Source organism: Chiloscyllium plagiosum, unplaced genomic scaffold (assembly GCF_037043375.1).
Source record: "Chiloscyllium plagiosum isolate Xiang-an unplaced genomic scaffold, Cpla_swu_hap1 HiC_scaffold_23, whole genome shotgun sequence".
NCBI classification, from domain to species: Eukaryota; Metazoa; Chordata; class Chondrichthyes; order Orectolobiformes; family Hemiscylliidae; genus Chiloscyllium; species Chiloscyllium plagiosum.
This window is the reverse complement of record NW_028270161.1, coordinates 50168350-50193769: the sequence shown is the minus strand read 5'-3', so window position 1 is coordinate 50193769 and position 25420 is coordinate 50168350. Positions and strand designations below refer to the sequence as shown.

Here is a 25420-nt window from a genome sequence, read left to right as displayed (position 1 = left end):
CACTGTGTCCAGTTCTGGTTGCCCTGCTGTATAAAGAATATTATTAAATTGGAGAGGGTTCAGGAAAGATTTACCAGAATGTTGCTGGGAATGGAAGGTTTAAGTTATAAAAATAACTTAAGTTTAAGTTATAAAAATAGGCCAGTTAGGCTGAGACTTCTTTTTTACTGGAGGGTAGAAGGTTGAGGGATGACCTTATAAAGATTTATAAAATCATGTGAGGCATAGATAAGATGAATAGTATGGGTCTTTTCCCTAAGATTGGGGCATTCAAAACTAGGGGGCATATTTTTAAGGTGAGAGGGGCAAGATTTAAAAAGGACACGAGGGGCAATCTTTTTACATGGAGAGTGGTTAGTATGTGAAATGAACTGCCAGAGGAAGTGGTGGATGTAGGTACAGTTGCAATATTTAAAAGACTTCCAGATGGGTTCATGAACAGGAAAAGTTAGGAGGGATATGGGCCAAACATAGGCAGGTGAGACTAGTTTAGTTTGGGATTATAGTAGGCATGGACTAATTGGACCAAAGGGTTTGTTTCCATGCTATATGACACCATGCCTCTAAGAGAAATTGAATGAACTGGAATTGTCTTCCATGAAGCAGAGGAAACTCAGAGAGGACATGGTTGGAATACATAGAATTATGAGGGGCATAGATAAGTTATTCAGGAAACAATTTTTCCATTTGATGGAGCGATCATTAACCAGGGGAAATGGATTTAACATAAGGAGCAGAAGACTTTTCGAGGGGAAGGAACCTTTATTCACTCGTTGGGTGGTCAGATCTGGAAATCAATGCCTGAAAGGGTGGTAGAGGCAAAAACTCTCATAACATCTAAGTAGTATCCGAAATTCTTGGGGTCAGTTGTTTTTCAGAATTTGGAATGTTTCAGATTTTGGAACAAATGAGATTTTCGCGTGAAATTGAAAAACATTACCTAACAGCAGATGCACATGGGAATAGTGTGAGTGCTGACACACGCCCGTGCTGGGCCATGCCGACACGTCACATCTGAGTGATGTGGGTCGAGTGGGTGTGGAGTTAGGTCACCTGTTCGCACAGCAAAATGATGCTGCACACTCCACAAAACAATTTCGGATTTTGGAGCGTTTCGGGTTTCAGAATTTCGGATAAAGCATTGTGTACCTGTATTTAGATGTCCTCTTGCAATACCAAGGCAGTCAAGACAAAGCTATGAGCCATGATGGGAAATAGGATTCGAATAGTTAGGTGCTTGCTTTTCATTGGCACAGTCTTGTTGCGCTGAAGGTCCTTTTTTGTGTGCTGTAGACTTCTGGGACTGTATGACCTAGAACTTTGGTATAAAGGACACCATTTCAACATTTGTCGATGATATAAACTTGAAAGTATTGCGGGTTGTGAGAGGGGTGCGTAGAATTTCAAAAGAACACAGACGCAAAGGTGTAGGTTGCAGAGAATAGAATGCACATAAGTGTGGAGAATACTGCATTCTAAGCTTTGTCCATCATGGCATAGTGCAAGGAAATTTTGTTAAACTTTCAAACACTGGTTCATCCTCAACTAGTGTTACTGCATTTGTTCTGGGCACTTTAAGAAAAACGTGCGGAGACAGTGCAGTAAAATAACATCATGATAATGATTCCAGGGAGGGGTGCTTACATTATAAGACCACAAGACATAGGAGCAGAAATTAAGCCATTCAGCCCATCAAGTCTGCTACGCCATTCAATCATGGCTGATAAGTTTCTCAATCCTATTCTCCCACTTTCTCCCCATAACCCTTCATTAATTTTCAACTCAAAAACCGATCTTTCTCAGTCTTAAATATACTCAGGGACCTGGTCTCCACAGCTTTCTGCTGCAATGAATTCCATAGATTCACAACTCTCTGGCTGAAGAAGTTTCTACTTATCTCCATTCTAAAAGGTATTCCCTTTACTCTAAGGCTATGCCCTTGGGTCCTAGTCTCTCCTACCAATAGAAACATCTTCCCAATATTCAGGCCATTCAGTATTCTGTATGTTTCAATTAGATTCCCCCCTCATCCTTCTAAACTCCATCAAGTATACACCCAGAGTCCTCAAACGTTCCTCATACGTTTAGCTTTTCATTCCTGAGACTATTCTTGTGAATTTCCTCTGAACACACTGCAGGGCCAATATATCCTTCTTGAGGTATGTGGCCCAAACTGAGCACAATACTCCAATCTAGTTAGATTGGAGAACTCAGGACCATTTTTAGAGAAGATATTGTGGAGAGGAGATTTGATTGAGATACTCAAAATCAGAAGAGATTTGGGCAGTGAACCTGTAACTATTGGTGCAAGGATCTGAAATCAGAGAGCACAGATTTAAGATCATTGTCAAAAGAATTAATAGCGATGTAAGAAATAACCTTTTCACCCATTGTGTGGCCAGGATCTAGAATGTACCTCCAGGGAGTGTGATGGAGAGAGGGTCAATTGAGGCATTCAAGAAGAACTTGGACTTCAATCCAAAAAGGAAGAATCTGCAAGGTTACAGGGAGGTAAAAACAAGGACTGCAGATGCTGGAAACCAGAGTCGAGATTAGAGTGGTGCTGGAAAAGCACCGCAGGTCAGGCAGCATCCAAAGAGCATGAACATTGACGTTTCAGGCAAAAGCCCTTCATTAGGAATAGAGGCAGGGTGCCTGCAGGGTGGAGAGATAAATGAGAGGGAGGGTGGGGTGGGGATGGAGATTGTAGGTCAAAGAGGAGGGTGGGGGAAGGTAGCAAAGAGTACAATGGGTGAATGAGGGTGGGGATGAAGGTGATAGGTCAGAAAGGAGGGTGGAGTGGATAGTGGAAAGGAAGATGGGCAGGTAGGACAGGTCATGAGGGAGCAGTGGTGGAGGAGGCCCTGGACCTGCATGTCCTCGGCAGAGTGGGAGGGGGAGTTGAAATTTTGGTCCACAGGGCAGTGGGGTTGATTGGTGAAAGGTTACAGGGAGGAGTGGACATGTGACAGTAAGTGAATTGCTCCTTCACAATGCCAACACAGATGCAACAGACCAAATAGGCTTCCTCTGTGCTGTTGTCATTCTATGAATCTATGATTCTTTCATGAACTCAAGATGTCCTCAGCATGTTTTAAGTATAATACTTCACTAAACCTTTCTGCTTTTCTTCCTATCTCCTCGTTTCAAGGCACTCCTTAAAACCCAACTTGTCAACTGAGATTTTGAGATCCATCCTAGTATTCTCTTTTATAGCTGTGTCCAACTTTATTTAGTAATGTTGATCTGAAGAAGAACCTTGAGAACTTTTACTAAAAGGCACTTTATAAATCTATCTTGTTGTAGATGTAAATAATAGATGGGGCATCAGGAAATCTTCCTAATTCTACTTTGAGTAGTGTCATCAGTTGCTGAGGGCATAATGAGCATCAGTTTAAGAACTAATTTGAAAATTATTAGCTCTGATAGGGTAGTGACTGTCAAGACTATGTGCTTAACTCTGGAGTGGGATAGAACATGACTCATTCATGGCCTGTAGATTGGTCTTAAGGTTAAGTTTCCTTCGCAAAACTGATTATTTTTCTTTGCCAATGACAGTTTGATCTTTATTGTGTTGTTTCATTGCCATGAGTTAGTGCATTGGACAAAAGAGAAAAAAATGACTTCTACTTCTGTAGAAGCTTTCCTGACCTCAACACCTCCCAAGTGCTGTACAGACAGCAAAATACAATTTCTTAAACATAGTTGCTGTTCTGACATTGGAAATGCAATGCCAATTTAAACACACAGCAGCAATGTGATAATGATCAAACAGTCTTTTTCCTTGCAATGTATATTTAAGAATAAATATTGATCCAGGCGACTTGGCGTGGCTCCCCATTCTTCAAAACAGCAACCTCTGGATCTGTTATAACCATGTGATGGAGGAGAAAAAGCCTGAATTTAACTTCTCATCTGAAAGATGGCACCTCCAACTGTATACCAATTCTTTAGTACCAGAATCCCTAAAGTGTGGAAGCAGGCTATTCAGCTCATCAAGTCAACATGACCCTTGGAAGAGCATCGTATACAGACCCACCCCACCAGCCCTGCATTTCCAATGGCTGGCCCACCTACCCTGCACATCCCTGGACACTATGGACAATTTAGAATGGCCAATCCACCCTAACCTCCACATCTTTAGATTATGGAAGGAAACCCCTGCAGACATGGGGCGAATATACAAATTCCACACAGATGGTCACTCAAGGCTGGAATGGTCCCTGGCAATGTGAGGCAGCAGTGTTAACTGCTGCCATCATTTCACCCTACTCTAGAATGTTTTGTGCTTCTGTTCATGGAATGGAAGTAAATCTTAACTGTGACCAAAAGGCAACAAGATGGCTCAGTGGTTAGTACTGCTGCCTCACAGCGCCAGGGACCCGGATTCAATTCCAGCCTCCGGCACCTGTCTGTGTGGAGTTTGCACGTTCTCCCCGTGTCAGCGTGGGTTTCCTCCGGGTGCTCCGGTTTCTTCCCACAATCCAAAGATGTGCAGGTCAGGTGGATTGGCCATGCTAAATTGCCCGTATGTTCAGGGATGTGAAGATTAGGTGCATTAGTCAGGGGTAAATGTAGAGTAATAGGACAGGGGAATGGATCTGGGTGGGTTACTCTTCAGTGGGTTGGTGTGGACATGTTGGGCCAAGTGGTCTGTTTCCACATTGTAGGGATTCTATGATACTTCTAAAAGCTTCACAAGTCATTTAATGACAAGCAATAGCACGTTAAGTGTTGCTGCTTATTAGATTTCTTGCCATTCCTCCTTCCCCATCATCCATCTGGCTAGTTTTCACAAATTCCTCCAAGTAAAATGACAATGAATTGCTATATCCCCCGAATTAGCTAGGCCCATGCTACTTACTACCAGGCAAAAGCTCACTCCTGCTACATGTGAATACCCTTAATAAAGCCAACAATACCAAATCAGGACCTATATGTAAGATGCAAAATATGGAAGTCACCAAAGATTAAAGGAGTCTGGTAGAGCAGTTGGTGCTTTTGTAACAGATAGTGCTAATGGCTGCTTTCAGAAATGAAATAGGAACTTATGGAAGGCAGTACATCTATTTTAAATTTATAATTTGTTGGTCTGTCTGACTCCTTCCTGGATTTCAGCCATAAAGTTAAGTAGAAGGAAAGGTCCAGAGATGAGATAGCTGTCAGGATAAATGAAATCATTAATTTGTTGTCTGGCTGTTTTTTATTGAGATGTTTTATAAGCAGTATGGGATTATGGGATGATAATGTACTTGACAATATGTAAATATTGTATGCTAAAGACTGAATGCATGAGAGAAAATTATAACAAAATGAATCTCATCATATATTCCTACTGTTATTCAATAGATAATACCATTCTTAGTGGTTAGCTAAATAGTGATATAATCATCCCTAATGAGAGAAATTTTTCAAAGCTATTTCAAACCACCTATCTTAATGGCCACAGGGTCTCTTATCAAGACTGTTAACACAGTAAATATTACACTGAAAAGCTCATTTTGTTTTTGTTAAACTGTATTGAAGTCTTTCCACCTCAATTTAGAAACCGTCACTTTGTGACTATTAGACTAAATGCTAAGTTTGACTGACACAATGCGAATGATTGACACAAAGCAGACACATACTCAAATTTCTACTCATTTGATTGCTGGCTTTCAAATGTGCCACATCATTTTACCCGTGAGAAATTGCATTTAGTCACATTTTTGAGTGAGCATCTCACTGCTTCACAAAAGGACTGCCTAATGATGCAAAACAATTAATTTGTTTGTCATGTATAAACTGCTGGCGATACTTTGAAGATGTTTTGCACATGCATATTTTTTGGATTTCCACTTAGGTTTATACAAACGTACTCATTAGGAACAGGAGCAGCCACCCAGCCCCTCGTGTTCTGAGGAAGGGTCACTGGACTCGAAGCACTAACTAGGCTTTCTCTCCACAGATGCTGCTAGATCTGCTGAGTTTCTCCAGCAATGTTGGTTTTTGTTTCTGAGTCTTAATTCTGGAGTCTTGCACAAGAGGAAACATCCACTCCACATCCCCCTGTCAATCCCCTCCTCTGGATTTTATATGTTTCAATCAAGGAGAAAGTGAGGACTGCAGATGCTGGAGATGAGAGTCAAGAGTGTGGTGCTGGAAAAGCACAGCCATTCAGGCAGCATCCGAGGAGCAGGAAAATCGACGTTTCAGGCAGAAGTCCTTCATCAGGAATGTTTCAATCAAGTCAACTTTTACTCTTCGAAACTCCAGTGAGTGCAAGCCTAGCCTGTCCATGCTTTCCTCATATGACAACTCATCAATTCCAGGTTCTATTGTAGTAAGCTGTGTCTGAACTGCTTCCAATGCCTTTACTTTCTTCCTTAAATAAGGAGACCCGTACTGTGCCCTATTCTCCAGATCTGGCCTCATCAGTGCTCTGTGTAACTGAAGCATAACATCCTCTGCTTTCATATCCAACTCGCCTCTGGAGTTTTATCTGAGTGTCATTTTCTCTGTGAATTTCTAGTAGAAACCATGGTGAAGGCTGTAAGTAAATGCAAGTGCTGATTAAAACAATCCAAGGTGCTAATGAGCAATGAAACCTGAAGGGCTGTAATATCAAACTATCCATGAGCTCTGATTATCATTGCATTAATAGATTGGGAGCGTTCAGACTCACATAAATGGCCCGAAGGAATGCAGGTCTGGCATCCCTCAGATGGTCTAATCCCAGATTAGTACTTGAGCTGCCAACTGTGCCAAAAGAGGAAACGTGGCAGATGGTGCTATGTCCTGAGTGTGTCACTTATTCCATTTCTGACAGGGCTTTCTCGAAGAGGCTCAGAGTTATGAAAAGTTCTGATCAAGTTGATGGAGCAAATCTGCTTCCATTGGTGGGAAGGCAATAACCAGAGGCCACGGGTTTAAACTAATTGGCAAAGACACCAGGGAGAAAGGTGAGAAGTCTATTTCATTGAAACAGGGAGTTCTCATGATTCGGAACCCACTGCCTGAAAAGATGACAGAGTTCAACAACATAGAGGGAATTTAAAATAATGATTTAGACTTTGAAATTGCTTTCCATTGATCAACTGCTATCCTAAAATGGAAGATACATTTTCACTAAAGTTAAACACGTTCAAAGATGAAGAAGTATTAGCTGTATTAGTCTTAATATTTATAAACCAATATTGGGATTTCTCACATCCCACAAAGTATTACAATAATAGATAACACTGAAACTGGCCAGTCTGCCTGACCAGTCCATGGTCAGGCAGACCATGTTTATATTCCTCTCAAACTCCTCCTATCTTTTCTCATTTAAATCTATCATTCTTATCCTCTATTTACCTTTCCCTCATCGAACAATAATATTCTCCCAGTAAAGTCAGGGGGAGACACAATTAAACCTCTACTTGCCATTGTGAAATTTACCCAAATTCCGGTGTGGCATGAAATCTATCATGTTTTGCATCAAGATTAATTTTTTGGTAAAAGTTTGCATCTCTTGTTTGTTGGCACTGCATTAATGTCAAAAATGTGATGACATTTCTTTGTTTGAGAAGCTAGAATAAGGAAGATGGTGTATCCTTGCGACTGATGTGGACTGAACATAACTTCACAGTGTTGCTGTTCACTGCAATAGGGACAGTGGAAAAGAAGTAAGAAAGAAGAAAACAATCATAAGATCAGCAAATTCAACACAAAGGAGAAGATAAGATATGACCTTACCTAACCTGAATGGCTCAACGTTTGAACAGAATGTTTTACTGTGTCACAGGGGAGACCTGAGCCAAGAGATGGTTTTAAACAATGCAAGCAACTTCCTTACTCTCCTCACAACCTGACTGTATTGTGGTCCTAATTCCCTCTGCGGTCAAGTCACCATCACCCCAAGATTGGACGTTCTAAATTGACCCACAGCCTGACAGTAAATTGACCCAACTAATTTAAGCAACAGCCAGCAGCAACAGAGAACAATGGAAACCAAGATCAAAGAAGTTACAAAGTGAAAAGGGGAACCTGTTTCAACCAGCTCAAGGGGCGTGCATTGGAGAAGTGTCAATCAGCGCGTTCTGGCACCTTGACTGCCTGAGTATGTGCAGTTTACACATCCTGGCATGACAACAGTGAAGGATGTTGGCATGACCTGATTGGATGCATTAAATCCAGCTCATGCCCCCATTGATGAAAGGCTACGGAACATTTTGGAATGTCAAGGGCGAGGGGGGGAATAAGAACACACATCTGGACATTGCCACTTCATTGAAGCCTTGACCTGGCCCAGCAGCAGTTCTCCAACCACCTGGAGAGAGAGATAGATAGAGAGAGAGAAAGAGAGAGAGAAGATCCACTCTGACATCCAAGACCCACCTTTATGGAAGAATTGAAGAGAAAGAAGATTCTAATAGTCCAGCTCAAACACATGGATCGTTATAGGAAATATCCTTTTAGAAACAGATAGAGCTAAATAGAGAGGAAATGTTGTGGGAAATGTTCTCATGATGTTCTTAATAAAGAATATTTTGTAAATAAAATTGAGTTGAAGCACTAACCAAATCTGTATCCTTTTATCCACCTCACTAACCAGGGCAATTGGGTAATGTGGTTGTAATATATAACCTGCTCGAAGCATTCGAAGCATAGCCAACAACTCACTTCTCCAGTGGTTTGAAATTTTTTTAATTAACACTTTTTGCCACCTCACACTTTCCATTTGAAGTCCTAACGAAGCCAACTTGTGTGAAAAAAGATAAGCACAGATAGCCGGTTCCAACTGGTCGTGGAACTGAGAAGTCGGACACGAATGGCACAACTGAATTAAAGACTCAGAGCAAACCCCCTCCTTGGGTTTCTGACTCACCACCAACGTCTCCCACTGTCAGTGGGGTCAAAGTTAAAACACTGTCCCCAACTTTTAAGGTAAAGTGGACACTTTGAAGTTATCTTTAGTTGCCTTTGGGCATTGGGTTAAACACTCTGTGGAACTTCTGTTTGAGTTCACAAGATAAAATGTTGACATTGTATGGAGAGAATGGGTTTGAGGTGTTTTTTTTTTACCTGATATTTTTTAATGTCTTTAAGTCTTCTGCTGTTTTGAATGTCACCTTCATTGCTGGAGGTCCACTCTGCATTCCACTTAGAGGTGGTGCTTTCAGTTGAGTTCCACAAATTCAGTCACAAGTTAATCAATAACTAATGTTTATTTGACCCATGTCACACAGTACACAAAGGAAGTGAAGTGTTAATTTAAGTCTTGCTTCTTTCCATAGGTTACTACAGTTGAGTCTCCATCTTTACATTGCTAACTCTATCTTTGCCTTTTCGTTCCTCTGCGGTATTCTCTGTTAGCAAATTTATTTTTGTCCAGCTTCTATTCCTTCTTTCTGTCTCCAGCTGATATTATCACAGAGCACGATGTCACTTACTTATTGACAGTGTTTTTGTGGAAGAATAATTTGCTTTGCTAAATGTTATAAATATTTTTTATTACTAAATATTCCATAAGTAAGTTCAAAGATTATTTTTCAGTAGTTGGACTATTATGTCTTTTCATCACTAATGTATATGGTCAATAGGCTAATATCTCCAAGAAGTAGGAGATAGTGAGGACTACAGATGCTGGAGAAGTCAGAGTCAATAAACTTTGGCATTGGAAAAAGCACAGCAGGTCAGGCAGCATCCGAGGAGCAAGAGAGTTGACATTTCGGGTATAACCCTTCATCAAGATTAGACTTTTGAAGTCCTGATGAATGGTTATGCCCAAAACATTGACTTTCTTGCTCCTCAGGTGCGGCCTGACTTGCTCTGTTTTTTTCCAGCACCACCGTTTATTGACACTAATACCTCCAGACAGGTTTCCTTGTTAATCCTATGGGAAGAAAAAATCCCTTCACAATGTCCGCTAAGGTGTTATTGGATCCTTTGGCTTTGTGTGGTTCTTAGGGAACTATTTCACCATGATCATGAATAAGAGGATATTCAAGAGAGCCCAAAAGGTCTTTAGCTTCCATCTTGCTCCATCTTTCTCTACTTCTACAAGTCTCTGCAATGCATGTAAACAGACAAACAAAATGGGCAGGAATAGACTCACTAATGCATCAACCCTGTCCCAAAGTACTTGAAGCACACCTTTAGAAATATCAGTAACTTTGGCAACAACCGAGAGTTAACATTTCAGGTTAGCTTTAACAAGAAATGCTCAATATAGTTCACTCTGCTAACTTCACGCCTTCACTCATGCTCAGTGTCCAATTCTCAATATGACAGACTTCCCACTCTTACTCAGCACAGTTCTTTGTTGCTCTTTCTACTTGGTTGGGTCTATGTTCTCTGGGGTTTAGAAGAATGTAGGGTGATCTCATTAAAACACAATGCAAAATTTGCCCATTTTGAGTGAAAGTGTTTTGTCGAGTGAGACTCAATGCACCCAGAGCACTGATCAGCTTTTCTCATGCAATCTCTCATGCTTCACCTCACTCATTGTGCAAACATGTTCCTGGGCACCTTTAGCAGGAGGTTGCATGACCAGAGAAGTGGAAATGCTTACCACTGCCATCACATTCTGGTCTGTATACCACTGCCAACATATTTAAAACCCACTTCAGATGCTACAAGCCAGAAACTGGTCCTCAGGGTGTGGTCTTTACATTCAGGACATTTGCCTGGACAGAAATCCCTTTCACAAACTGGACCTGGAGGTAATGGTGGGTGGTTTGGATGAGAGGAGACCAGTCCTTTGTCTAGTTGACCTCCACAAAAGCTAAATCATCAAACAAAGCCATCCTGAGCATAGATAAGAGATCAGGTCAGCCTTGTGTGAAATGGGATGCCCAGCAGTACGGCAAGAACGCCAGTGAATTCCTGATAAGAGCCACCACCTTCTCTCTGCTATCTCACACTTCCCAGGCCAGCAGTCATTCTAACTCTTGTTATTGTCATCTCATCACGATTCATGGACTACAACTCCCACTACATCATATATCACATCCATTTCATTGGCTCTCACCTACCTCATCCTCTCAAACTACAAACCCTCCCACAGTTTGAGCTTCCTCACTTCCTAATCCTTCAAGGCCTCCAGTTCATGCATTACCTTTAAATAACCTTTCAACCAGTTCCATCATTCTCAATCCTTCCCTTTGACTCATCGCAGGAAAAAAATTGGCATGTCACTGAGCTGAGGAATCCAAGACTGTTTGTTTTGAGGGTTGTGGGGGCGCACTGTTGGACTTCAGGACCCTCTCTCCCTATGAGGAGAAAGTTCTAGATTTGGCTGGAGCAGAGCATAGGTGCTCATGTGAAGAGGGGTGCCCTTGATGGAGTAAAAATGCAAAAAGCCTCAGTGTGTTATGTTCAGTTGCTCTCCCATTATGAGGAGAAAATGAGGACTGCAGATGCTGGAGATCAGAGTCGAGAGTGTGATGCTGGAAAAGCACAGCAGGTCAGGCAGCATCCGAGGAGCAGGAGAATTGACGTTTTAGTCTTAAGCCCTTCATCAGGAATGGCTTTTGCCCAAAACGTTGATTCTCCTGCTCCTCGGATACTGCCTGACCTGCTGTGCTTTTCCAGCACCACACTCTCGACTCTGCTCTCCCATTATCACCAGCACTAATGAATTATTACCCTGCACAACTTTTTAACCGTCTTGGAAAACTAATTGCCTCTTTTCTCTAAAGCAGGGATTAGTGGCACTCAGGGAACCCGCACAAAGAGGCCGGTGGCAGAGACCCTCAGTCCATCTTCACCTCAGAAGAGGACCATTCAAACCCTCAGAGGATGCACTGGTGAGCTTTCACTTGTGTCCTCCAACAGCTCAGGGAGTTTCACCTTGGTCAGTACTCTATCTGGATTCAGAGTCAGGAGCACCTCACTGACAGGTCTTCCCAGCTGGTCAAGAAGGGAGCACCCTGGGTTTGTGATGGTCAGAGGGCAGCCCATGCATCAGCAGCTTAAATGGCAAATGCACTGTTTGTGATTCAGCCAAATATCTCAAAGCCTAAGGGGAGTAGTTCTCAGCCAAATAAAGTGTAACTGTCATCAATTCTTCATATTCCCTTCTGAGGTGCTGTCCCTTTGACCCTATGAAGTTTCAGCCCCTCTCTCTCCATTTCCACTGAGTCCCTTTGTGTAACTATTATTTTGCTCACTCTACCGCAAGAGCCCATTATTTTGAATATTCCCTAGGCCCATATTGGTCCTACATCCTCTTTGTGTAGAGGCCAGAGTTACCACAACCTGCTTGAACACCCCATTCTGGAACTTGCAGTTCTGTCCATCCTATTATTACAATTGTCCCCAATCACTTCCACCATTCTCTCAGTGACTGAGTACAATGAAACCCATCCCCAGACTTGAGTTGCCCACTTTCCCCAGGATGCCATGGATTTGATCCTTGAGTAGTCCCCTGGCCACTCCCCAGGACTGACTGGACTGAATGATCGTTGGACTGTCTTGGCAGGACAGCCTTGACTAAATGACCATGGCAAACCACCTGGACTCGTATCGGATGAGCTCATTGACTGACTGTGAAAAGAGGTATGCAGGTCATTGGTATCTCCCAGCTCCAAAGTAATCTGTCGAAGGGTTGAGGTGATGTTTGGTTGGACCATGAGCAAGCTTGGCGATGTGGTGAGGATGGTGATTTGCTGATGCTGACTCGGATGATGAGTCAGGAAGGATGGTGGCCATGGAACTCCTGGGGACGTTGCTGTGAAGAAGCAGTTGGATGATGGCTGGGGCAAGCATTCAAGCCTGAACTGCCAGATACCTGCTTGTGCACCATTAGTTTCTCAGTGAAGGTGAGGAGAATTGCAAGTGGCATATGACTAAGATGACTTGGGCCTTTCAGGAATTGCAAATGCATGAAAGTAGTCATCACTTGATGGCAAGGTTCTGAAGTGGTCATATGAGCCTTGAAGGGAAAATTAGGAAAATCTTTCTTGACATCAAATATCTGATAGTTTCGTCCTCTCTGTATTTGACTTTGCCCACCATTACCCCTGCCACACCAGGGAGGGGAAGATTCTGCCCATGTTAAAACTTAGATGGAATTACTGGGCAGATGATGTGGAGGCTATTTCTCTATGGCTGGAGAATCTAAATCGAGGGCCATAGTTTCAGGAAAAGGAGTCAGTCATTAGAATTGAAATGAGGAGAAAGCTTTTCAATAAGAGCATTGCAAATTTTAGGAACTCAGTTGATGGGAGTGATCAATTGATGACCATTTTTTCATAGTGGTCAATAGTGTTCTGGATATTAAGAAAATCAAGGGGTGGGAAAGGAGAAGTTGAAGTAGAACTCAGAGGCAAAACCAACAAAAAGCTATAATACTGGGAAATGAATCTAACGGCCTCCAATTTTGATATATACAACATGAGCCAGACCAGTACATGTCATGCATAGATTTTATTGTTTGTTTTTCCTCTGGGAAGATCCACCATGATTGTATTGAATGGATACATAGGCTTGAGGCCTACTCCTGCTCCTGTTTCTTATGTAGACATTGGTAGTTCTTGGACCGGCTGATGGACCGGCTCTACTACATTGACAGAAGTAAGTTGAAATTTCTTTTACCACTCATAAGGCCTGGTTCTGCCCTGTTGTAGGCAGTTTTATTCTGGAAGGGAAGGATTGAATTGGGGGAAGGGGGTTGGGCGAGAGCAAGCGAGGGAAGATCTTGCAGGCAAGAGTGCGAGTGGCAGAGCAAGAACCTTGGTGGGAGCTGTGTTGCGGGAGCAGAGATGCACAGAGTGTGTGGTGGCTGAGAGCAAAGGTCATTAATCCTCCTTCTGCATTTCTGCCTTTTCCTCTGCTCTGTAGAGTTGGAACTGAATTGGGAGGCAACGTCGGGGCAGGCTGACAGGTTTGCACCAGGCTGTCCAGGTACCCTGAAGGAGAATCGCTGTTCCATCTTCTCCTTGTCCGATATGTCCCGACTCTTTATGTCAATGAGCATGGACCTTCAGAATGCCAGTGTTCATCCGGGGACACAAGAGGCTTTTAAAGGCGGCACAGTCACAAAGGATGCTGGTCTTATGGTGGATATCTGCTGAGTGGTGAGTTGCTCTGGGAAAAGTGTATGGTATACTGGGGACAGATGTAACCACACAGGCAGGATAGGTCATTAAAGCCTCAATTTCGGTCAAATACAGACAGAAAAGATTCGTGGTGTAAACCCCTCCCAAAGAAAACCTTGGATCAGCAAAAAAAGTGCCAGATTCTGCCTAGTAACCTGTCTCTCTTTCTGTTTTTTACAAGTGTGTATCAGCAAATTCTTATTTCATTTGGAAATTGAGAATCCTTGATAAAACTTCAGATCAGACTACCACATTTCAACAGCAAACTATCTCATCCCACCATCAAAAGGAATGAAGTGACGCAATGAGCAATTTATGAAGTTTATGTCAGTGATTAATATAACCAGTAAAGCAACTATTATTGTTCCCACTGTGTAGAGTTCAAGAAAAAGGTCTTACTTTTAAAAAAATGGAATGACGCTGCCTTTAAAAATTAAGTTTCATTCTTAAAATCATCCCTGTAAGAATGTAATGATTGCATCCTTTTTAAAGCTTAGTTTAATAATTTAAGCTGAGCAGTCACGGCCCAAAATATATTTTAACCTATTCCTTGGCATTGATCACCAGTAAAACCATGACCACACCAGCATTGTGATTTAAAGGGGCATTGTTCTCAGGAATTTACAGCTGATGAACTGTGGCACTGAGTAAACCTATGATTATTTTCCCATTTGCAATACTTCAACCAGTTTAGAGATGTCCATATGTTGCAATATATTGGCCTATCATAAACAGCTGTCGCTACAGCATCACATAGAAGGGGGAATGCTAATCTGTCCCTAATTCAGTTCAGATCAGAGATTTGAGACAGTTTTAAGGAAAGCACTATTCTCTAGTGAGACTACTGAGCATCTATGACCACCACCATTTGTCAACAAGACATATCTGAGAGCACCTTTAAATCACTAACAAAAAAAGGATGAATTAAATGTGAATAGTGCCTCCGAGGCAATCAATGTTGCTTATGAATAAGTTAAACTCATTAGCTGAACATGCCAACAGTCTATAAAGCAAGTAAAAATGAGTTGTTTACTGAAAATAACTATTGTTTTATTTCCTTCAAGAATTCTGGCAAGGTTCTTGGTGAGAGCTGATGATTGGTGGGTGGGTCAAGTTTTTTTTTGGTGGTTTCATTGCATAAACTCTAACAAAGACTTGTGGAAGCATTACATGATCCACTCCAGACGTTACTATGCAACGTGAAACAGGTTGTGGGACAAGAAAGGATTAGGTTTCCATAAAAAGTAAGCTGTTGAGTAGAAACCTCCAACAGAAATATGAACCAAAATGAACGACTCAGGAGGTGATTAGAGGCAGCTTCCTAGTTGGGTGACTAAATTATTTTGTCGAGTAACGTTTTGCTGTGTGGCAGTTCAGAATGATGTACTAATGGGAACTCGTTATCAGAAAGGAATGAAGAAGTAAAAGCTTTTTTTGTGCTGGTCTCAAAAATGTCAAGAGTGTAAGTATTTTCAGATCATCATGTTTAAGTAATGTTCCTGTATCATCCTATCTGTTATTCGTTTTAATGTGATAGCAAATAATTCAGTTGCTAAGTCAGAATTATCTGTTCCCTTTCAAATTGTAAGAAGTTTTAAGTGTCTTGTTACAGTTTGTTCATACAGCACACAGGTAGGGTATGTCCGTGAACTATACAGACGTAATGCAAGGTATTGAACTATACAAACCCAAACATTGGCTGAGCTATGAAGTTAAATCTCCCTGGGACATTATTGATTTATTAAAGACAATATTATGAAGTATTTAACAGATACGTTATTACAATGTAACAATTTATTGGCACAATTGCATGCTAATGTTTCAGAAAAAAAACTATTGACTGCCATATCGAAAAGGTGTTAAAAACTTTTGTGTGTGATTTGGACCTCAGATTCATGAAAACAAATGTTGGCATTAACAATCACTTTGTTTTTCTTGAATGTAGTAAAGTTTTATGAAACATTTTCCTTTTATCTATTGTACAAACATTCTCCACTGTGATAGTGCCTTGGTTCCACCTTCCTATATTCCAGACTGAGATTTAATGTAAGATTGACTGCAGGTTTTATATCTGACATTGATAGACTTTTATTGTTGGAAGTTATTATTGAATACTGGCCAAAGGTGAGTCAGTAGCTCGGGCCCACAGATCAGAAATGATCTCACTGAATGGTTCAACTGTTGGAGTAAGGGGCAGGATTCTCAGCTAGCAGCAGCGTCAGAATTGGAGACACACTTGACATTGTGTTTGTTCAGTTGCAGACTCCTGATCCAAGCTATTTTTGAATAAGCTTCATTTAGTTTGGAATGAATACTTGTCTACAAGTGGTGCAGAGTCAATTGAGAACTATTAAGATCTCTTTATTGCACCTACTGAGATTTCCAATCAGCTTGTGGCCAAGAAAAGCCAAAGAAGGAGGGGATGTATAATTAATCCCGTCGGGATTACCCCAATCTGAACCTCACATCCCAATCATGGCCACTGAACTCTTGGGTCTGTTGGACCAGATTGTGCACATCACTTGGTTTCAGCCATATGAACGCCATTATATAACATTTATTCACTGATCCTTGAAGGACCTGCCTGTTATTTTCGGCAACACAGCAGCAGTCCCCACCAGGGCTACCATCTGCCTTTGCTGCATATGCAAAGCAGGCAGCTCCCACCTTTTGAAGATGCTGGACACTGCTAATTGGTTTGAGAGCATACCTCCATCCCCAGTTTGAGCAATTATATTTCAAAATTGCGACTCACGAACACAGCAATTGAAGTGCAACAGTGGGATTGTTACTTTGACAACTTTGCAAATACGACCTCATGTTTGAATCTAAACAGTGATGGTGGGAAACCAATTTGATTTGGCATGGGGATGGTGGGGGCAGGGGGAAGGAAGAGGAGGGGGTAAGGGCAGGAAGGGGAATGCAAAGGGAGCAGAAGGGACTCAAGCTCATCCAGCACATAACTGCATTTGTCCAAACTCAGAATCAAAAAATGGACGCCCCACTGATTGTGCCTCTCAGGTCACCCAGAAATGGAATTGGAATTAGATTTTGCAGGAGTACAGTGAAAAGTGTTGAGAGTGTGGTGCTGGAAAAGCACAGCAGGTCAGGCAGCATCCGAGGAGCAGGAGAGTCAATGTTTTGGGAAAAGGCTTTTCATCAGTCCTGATGAAGGCCTTTGCCCGAAATGTCGATTCTCCTGCGTCTTGGATGTTGCCTGACCTGCTGTGCTTTTCCAGCACCACACTCTCGATTCTAATCTCCAGTGTCTACAGTCCTCACTTTTGCCTACAGTGTAAACTGTACAAAGTCACCACTCTCTGGAGCCATCTTAAAATAGAAAATACGAAACCAGAATTTTAAACATAACAAGAAGAGAAGTACAAGAAACAAAGTCAAAAGAAAAAGAAAAAAAAAATTCAGATTTTAAAGTCCTTATCCAAAAGAAAAGGAAAAAGTCCAGCTTTTAAAGTTTTGTCTTTAAAGTCTGGCCTGGAGTTTTGGTCAGCCTCCTCCTGGGGAAGCTCCACTCATTGGAAAGGTCAGTCCTTCCCATTTCTGCATAGTCTATGTAAATCAAACATGGCAACTCGTGTATTAGACAAAACACCAATGAGTTTGAGCCACTTGGAGTTTAAAGGCTGGATTCCAATGTTCAGAACTGTGTGTGGTCTTGTAGACCTTAAATTAGGCTGAATACAGCCTATGCCCGATGAATGCTGGTTAAAATATATGTACCTTCTCCTTTTCTCATTAAAGGTGATAGTTGAACAGATACTAGATTGTCGAGGCACAAAAATGGCTTTCCAGCGATCTCGTAACAACAGTACAGAAACCACTGTACCTCATAAAAGGATAGAGGATGAGTCTGTTATCAAGGTAAGGTTTCTCCATCTACCTTCAGAAATATCTCAGGACTTATAAACACTGCCAGCTGCACAATGTCTATAAATTCCATCAAGAATAATAATGTAATTTAATCATGTACGTGTGACAGGCTTCGTGGATATTCCTCGTTATCAAATAAATATACTGGCCAAAAGTTGATGGAGAGATCAAGTTGAACACACAAAGTTCATAGCAACTGTTTGATCTTTAACACACCTTCATAGAGTCATACAGCTTGGAAACAGACCCTTTGGTCCAACCAGTCCATGCCGACCATAATCCCAAATGAAACTAGTCCCACCTGCCTGCTCCTGGCCCATATCCCTCCAAACCTTTCCTACTCTTTCATGTTCTCTGTAAATCAGTAACAGTGGATTGGAGATGCAAAGTTAGCCAAAGTTAAATTATCCAGTTAAAGACATTCAAAATGGGAAACTCAGAAACAAAGGGAATTTGGGAATAAAAATGGAGAAACTATTTTCGCAGGTGGGAGAATTGATATCCAAGGGAGACAAAGCATTGGCAATTAATCCAAAAGGGCAGGTGAGGAGAAACCCTTTGCAATAGCAAGCTTTAGGATTTGGAATGTGCTACCTCAGGAGGTGGTAGAGGCAATTCGTTAGTTACTTAGTACACTTTAGATGGAAAACTTGCAGCATTATGGGGAAGGGAAAGGGGAAAGAGACTGATTGTACAGTGGAAGTCTTGTGGAGATAATATCCCTACCTCTGGACCAAAAGCAGTGTGTTCAATATCCACATGAGCACCTGATGGCTGCAGGAAGTGTATCATAACACGAGCAAGCAGGTTGATTGTCAATTTGCAAGTTCATCTGGCATACCTATGGCAGGCATTGAGAATGAGAGAGTTTCCTGGTCAGCCACAACCAGTTGGACAACAGTCTCCTGATCTTAAAAGATTCTACTTGTCTGTTCTTGGCAAGGGCCTGCCACATTTCTGTAACTAGTTTCATCCCTGGTTCCTGCCAGGGAAATGAATGGACAATGTAATCAGAGAAGGAGTTTATGAGGGAACCAAAAGAAAGACTTTAGACATCCAAATGTCTAACTGGAAGAAATTTCTGCTTATTCAGCACTAGGTGCCAGCTAAACAATTTGGTAATTTAGCAAGGGGTGGGTGTGGGAGTAAGAGGAGGAGTCAAGAGTGATAATGGCGAAGAGATCATCAACTTACACAAGAAAACCGCTTTCAGTTAATATTGCTGAAGGGTAGTGTGTAGCAAATTTTGAGAAGATTTGTAGCTCAGTTGAGGTTCTGGATGTAAGATTACTCACTGAGCTGGAAGGTTCATTTTCAGATGTTTCATCACCATGCTAGGTAAGATCACCTGTGAACCTCCAGTGAAGTGCTGTTGTTATATCCTGCTTGCTATTTATGTGTTTAGATTTCCTTGAGTTGGTGATGTCATTTCTTGTTGTGATATCATTTCCTGTTCTTTACTCAGAAGGAGGTAGATGGGATCTAAATCGATGTGTTCATTGATAGAGTTTCGGTTGGAATGCCATGCTTCTAGGAATTCTCATGTATGTCTTTATTTGGCTTGTCCTAGGATGGATGTGTTGTACACACAGGTAGTGTGCAAATAAGGAATAGAAACGGACCAAGGATATTCCTTGAGGAGACACTGCAGGTATCAATGCAGGAGCAGGAAGAGAAGCCAGTGCAAGTGATCCTCTGAGTATGGTTAGACAGATAAGAATGGCACCTTTTGCATGCAAAGAACTCTAGTGTCAATTGACCTGCCTATAATCTGAACATCATGATCTCATGTTCTGGATGTCCCCCTTCTCAGATCTATTTATATTTTTAAATTACAGTAGTACAGGATCATTTATGCAACTGGTCCTCATAATGTAAGCCTTTCCACCCTGCCACCATTGGTAAATCTCTTCTACTCCAGGATTGGCCAGGGACAGAGGCTACATCAAAACCTAATAATAACGGCCCAAAATTCTGGGGAGTTAGGGAGAGGAGTACTGCTGCTCTTGGGTCAGGGGTGGGCTGGGGACAAAGAATATGAGCAGCACCAGGGCCCACGATTTCTATCCCGGTCCCTGACTTAAAGATCCTTCCTGGCAGGAAGTTGCCCAAAACAGAACATAATAGTCTAGATAGGATCTGAACGAACCTCTGTTCAACTGAAGCATAACTTCCTCTGCTTTCCAATCTCTTCAGATAAATCCCAATATTCCATCATCGTTCTTATCTTTTTACGTGCTGATGGAACAGATTTTAACATATGCACTGGTCACGTAAACCTTTTTCTACCACCTCAGTCCCTGGTCTCTTGCCATGGAATATTCCAATTTATCCTAATTGGATCGTCATTCATCTAAAACGTGGATCGCTCATTTCTCTGTGTTTATGAGGGTTTTGGCCAATCACTTGGTCTCTATATGGGCGAAGAAGGATTTGCTCAGGGGCCATATCAGAGATTGTCAGTTCAATGATAATTGTATGGTATTGAGGAGAAAGTGAGGTCTGCAGATGCTGGAGATCAGAGCTGAAAATGTGTTGCTGGAAAAGCGCAGCAGGTCAGGCAGCATCCAGGGAACAGGAGAATCGACGTTTCGGGCATAAGCCCTTCTTCAGGTATGTATGGTATTGCCTTGCAAGGTTCCCCATCCTGGCCTGAAACTCACTGAAATAAATCATGGCTTTTAGAATCAGATCGAAGAGTTTTAGCTGCAACATGGAATTACAGTCCTGACCAGAAGATGAAATGCGGTGAAAGGACGAAATAACATAGCATTTTTAATAACACCGCCTTCTGATTGCCAGATTCTGCCTAAATTACTCATGTTTGGATATATTTTCTAAAGAATTTGATGAGAATTAATTGAGAATATGCATTTGATGTGTGATTTTTAACAAATTGAATCTATATAAAAACTGAAAAAGTGTCTGAAATGATGGATAAGAACCAATTAACCCTACTCTTCATCCTTAGATTCTGGATACCACTGACTTGAAGATTTAATTATATAAGAGACTGTGGGATTAGGAATGAGCTGTTATACACTTGATTGAATGCAATAGCCTCCCTAGGATATTACAGCCCTCTCATCACTGACTTGAGACAGACACTTACTAAATTTAACCTCTTGAAAATTTGTGAGGTATTTTTAAGCTGATGTATTTGATAAGATATCGAAGTACTGAAATTATGATTCTTTTTCCAGACATTCCAGTGATCTCTGAACCTGGAATCTAATTTGAATTCTCATCAAAAGGGATCTATCCTGTAATAACAACAGGAGCTTGCCTTTACATAGCCCCCCTTCGGATTTTAGATCTTCCCAAATAAACTCAAGGTGCACTTTTCTGTGTATTTCATTGCTGGAAGATCAGAAATGCGATGACTAATTTTCAGATGCCTCCTTCTGATGTTCAGAAGGTTAAGGCCAAAAAATATAATATTTCTGCTCAGGTTTCAAAATATCAGATGAAGTAGGGGGCACTTCTATAGGTTACATTAAAATATTTGCATTTAGCCCATACTTCATGTTCTTATATTAAATTCTTATGTTAGATTTTAAATACACCTACAGCCACCCTCTTATTATTTTCAGGCGTAAGATATAAATTGATATCCATCATGAAACATCTATTTCAGTCTGCCTACAATCACCTGCATTTATGTAGCACCTTAAACTATCCCCAGGTGCTTCACAAGAGCATTATTGCACAGAATTTGACTTCGAGCCACATTAGGGGAAATGACCAAAATCTTGGTCAAAGAGGTAAGTTTTAAGGAGCATCTTAAACTTGTAGAGTGAGTTAGAAGTTTTAGTGAGGTATTTCCGGTATTGAAAGGCTTTTGGATCTGAAGCTATGGCACCAGTAGTGGTGTAATGAAAATTGAGGATATTCAATGAGCCAGAATCCAAGAATGTTCTAAGGTTGAAGGAGGTGATATAGATAGGAAGAGGTGCAACAATATTGGGCGGCACGGTGGCACAGTGGCACAGTGGTTAGCACTGCTGCCTCACAGCGCCAGAGACCCGGGTTCAATTCCCGCCTCAGGCGACTGACTGTGTGGAGTTTGCACATTCTCCCCGTGTCTACGTGGGTTTCCTCCGGTGCTCCGGTTTCCTCCCACAGTCCAAAGACGCGCAGGTCAGGTGAATTGGCCATGCTAAATTGCCCGTAGTGTTAGGTATGGGGTAAATGTAGGGGTATGGGTGGGTTGCGCTTCGGCGGGTCGGTGTGGACTTGTTGGGCCGAAGGGCCTGTTTCCACACTGTAATGTAATCTAATCATAATCAATCAATGTTCCTGTGGTACATAAATGCAATTAACCCTACTCTTCATCCTTAGATTCTGGGTACCACTGACTTGAAGATTTAATTATATAAGAGACTGTGAGATTAGGAATGAGCTGGAGGACTGAAACTTGAATAGCAATAAGGTATTTCAGGTTTATCTTCACAAAAGGTCAAGAGAGCTGATGAAAGAGAGACATGTGGAAGCTATAAAAAGGCAAAGGGAAGAAGGAGAAAAATGAAAGAAAGAAAGGGGGAGAAAAGACAGAGGGAGAGAGAGAAATCAGGGCAAAAAGAAAAGATTGGAGGTGGGGGAACTACTGTGTGAGCACACCAGCTCACTACACTGTGAGAACTGCTACTCTTAATGTAGGTTGCTGCTGCCATCCTCTTTCAGGGTAGGGAGCTCCAGGGCCTGTCCACTTTAGTACGGGAGAGGAAAACCACTTTCTGATTAATCCATTATAGTTACCAAGTACAGTTAAATGCATTATTAGTAACCAGTTACAGGTTACAGTGATATGATTAGTCATCATTACAGAGACTTTGAGGAGGAGTTGACGTTAAGTTTTGACTTGATTTTGATTTGATTTATAATTGTCATGAGTATCTAGGTACAGCAAAAAGTTTTGTTTTGTCTGCAGTACAGGCAAATCATACAAAGTACAAAAGGGTAATAGAGCAGAATGAGGAATACAAGTTACAGCTGAAGACAAGGTATACAAAGAGCGATACTAGTATTGAACTTAACATTTGAATGACAAATTCAGAAGTCTAATAAAGGCAGAGAAGACATTGTTCTTGAACCTGTTGGTACATGTGTTTAAGCTTTTGTATCTTCTAACCTTTGTGCTTCAGGTGGTGCAGTAAGTGGTGACTTGTAAACTTTTCATTGTACTCATGTGAGTGTATATATAATAATAAGAGTTGAGAGTGTGGTGCTGGAAAAGCACAACAGGTCAGGCAGCATCTGAGGAGCAGGAGAATCGACAGGCCGAAACACCTGCTGTGCTTTTCCAGTATCACACTTTCAACTCTAATCTCCAGCATTTGCAGTCCTCACTTTCGCCACATATAACAATAAGCCTAACTTTAATTCTAATTCTATTTCTATTGCTTACCTTATACTTCCTACCAAAATGCATCATTTCACATTCTCTTGGAATTAAATTTCAACCGAGTCTATGTCATTTGTATTGTTGTGTCTAGATGAGGAGGGTGTGATGATCCCAGCTAATGTTATTCCTAAACATTCAAATGCCAGACCAAATTCTGGCTTGCTAGATTATATTTTGTCTTGATTTTTGTTGGTTTCAGTCAGGTGGTCTTTCACAGAAATGCAATCACACAATTTTGCATATTTGGTTTTATCAGTAAAACAGAAGTTTATTGTGAAAAAGAAATCAAGATAAAATAAAATAAGGCACTGCTGACAACCAGGAGAAGCTATGCTAAGCAGTATGCAAAGACTGAAGTACTGTGAGCCTTTGAAGTTTTGCAAAAAGGCAAGGCAAAGCAGGGATGATGTGAGCATTACAATCATTAAAGTCTGTGACAGTAAGCAAGTAACCCTGAGCCTGGTCCAATTCATGTGCACAGTATTCTGGCAGCAATATTCCCATGAAAAGTGCCATTTGCTTCAAAAGTGCAGCATTGAAACGCAGAACAGTATTGGAAGGGATTGGAGATGTACCATGATGATGCAATGAGACTGCATGTCAGATGCCAATGATTGCAGACACAGGGTGGGTGTGGCCACTGTCCCTGGTCTGTGCCCTCATTGTTAGTGATTGGTGTCCAAGATGAAAGCTTGGAGCAGCAAGCAGTCTGCTTGAATCACCACTCAGATTTTCATGTTTGAAATTCTCAGCATCTAGTTTTTATACAGCCAGTGGTGAATTGGGAGTTTGCCAAATTGTGAGGTGAGATTAGACAGTATTGAGCATGATAATGAGTGGCACTGCATGTTCAAAGGCCTCTCATCATTCAATAGTGAGAATTTTGTCTTGTCATTCAACTGAAAAATGGGACTTCTTGCTCTCAATGTGGAGAAATTCCTGACTCATCAACTCACGTAATTTTTCAATCTTTCTCTGATTCCCTATGTCATTCTGGAAATTGGACTATTCTGCCCAGCAAGTCTCACAGTTTTTGCTTATAAATTAATATTTTCTTCTTTCATGCTAAACAACAGGTGTTGAAATGTAGTTTGACATGTATTTCAGAGTCTAGCTCCATTGTCTTTCTAACCTGGCTTATTGGTGTGAGAGCCTTTCATCTGACACTACATAAAATTGTCATAGAATTGAATTAAACTGACTCAGTTGCCTGGTTTTGATGTCTTTATATAAAACCAATAATTTTAGTATTGACGCTTTAACGTCTTCTAAGTACATTCCACAAAGCTTGTCCCAATCTATGGCCAGAGCTGAAAATGTGTTGCTGGAAAAGCGCAGCAGGTCAGGCAGCATCCAGGGAACAGGAGAATCGACGTTTCGGGCATAAGCCCTTCTTCAGGAATGAGGAAAGTTTGTCCAGCAGGCTAAGATAAAAGGTAGGGAGGAGGGACTTGGGGGAGGGGCGTCGGAAATGTGATAGGTGGAAAGAGGTCAAGGTGAGGGTGATAGGTCAGACTGGGGTGGGGGCGGAGAGGTCAGGAAGAAGATTGCAGGTTAGGAAGGCGGTGCTGAATTCAATGGATTTGACTGAGACAAGGTGGTGGGAGGGGAAATGAGGAAACTGGTGAAATCCGAGTTCATCCCTTGTGGTTGGAGGGTTCCTAGGCGGAAGATGAGGCGCTCTTTCTCCAACCGTCGTGTTGTTGTGGTCTGGCGATGGAGGAGTCCAAAGACCTGCATATCCTTGGTGGAGTGGGAGGGGGAGTTAAAGTGTTGAGCCACAGGGTGGTTGGGTTGGTTGGTCCGGGTGTCCCAGAGGCCCGCAAGTAGGCGGCCTGTCTCCCCAATATAGAGGAGGCCACATTGGGTGCAGAGGATGCAATAGATGATGTGTGTGGAGGTGCAGGTGAATCTGTGGCGGATATGGAAGTTTCCTTTGGGGCCTTGGAGGGAGGTGAGGGGGGAGGTGTGGGCGCAAGTCTTGCACCTCCTGCGGTTGCAGGGGAAGGTGCCGGGAGTGGAGGTTGGGCTGGTGGGAGGTGTGGATCTGACAAGGGAGTCACGG

General features: G+C 41.8%; 1 protein-coding gene across 2 annotated transcripts in view; it reads left to right on the top strand.

Annotated features, from left to right (window-relative positions):
- The first annotated feature begins 15280 nt into the window (after positions 1 to 15280).
- Positions 15281 to 25420, top strand: part of LOC122561491 (serine/threonine-protein kinase 33-like) — a 108077-nt gene continuing 97937 nt past the window's right edge. Inside the window, exons 1-2 of one of the 2 annotated variants that reach the window (XM_043713239.2) lie at positions 15281 to 15525; positions 17823 to 17942. In XM_043713239.2, coding sequence (XP_043569174.1) covers positions 17862 to 17942 — 81 coding nt within the window. In that variant the 5' untranslated portion in view covers positions 15281 to 15525; positions 17823 to 17861. The remainder of the gene's footprint in view (positions 15526 to 17822; positions 17943 to 25420) is intronic. The other variant, XM_043713238.2, reaches the window with a different exon arrangement.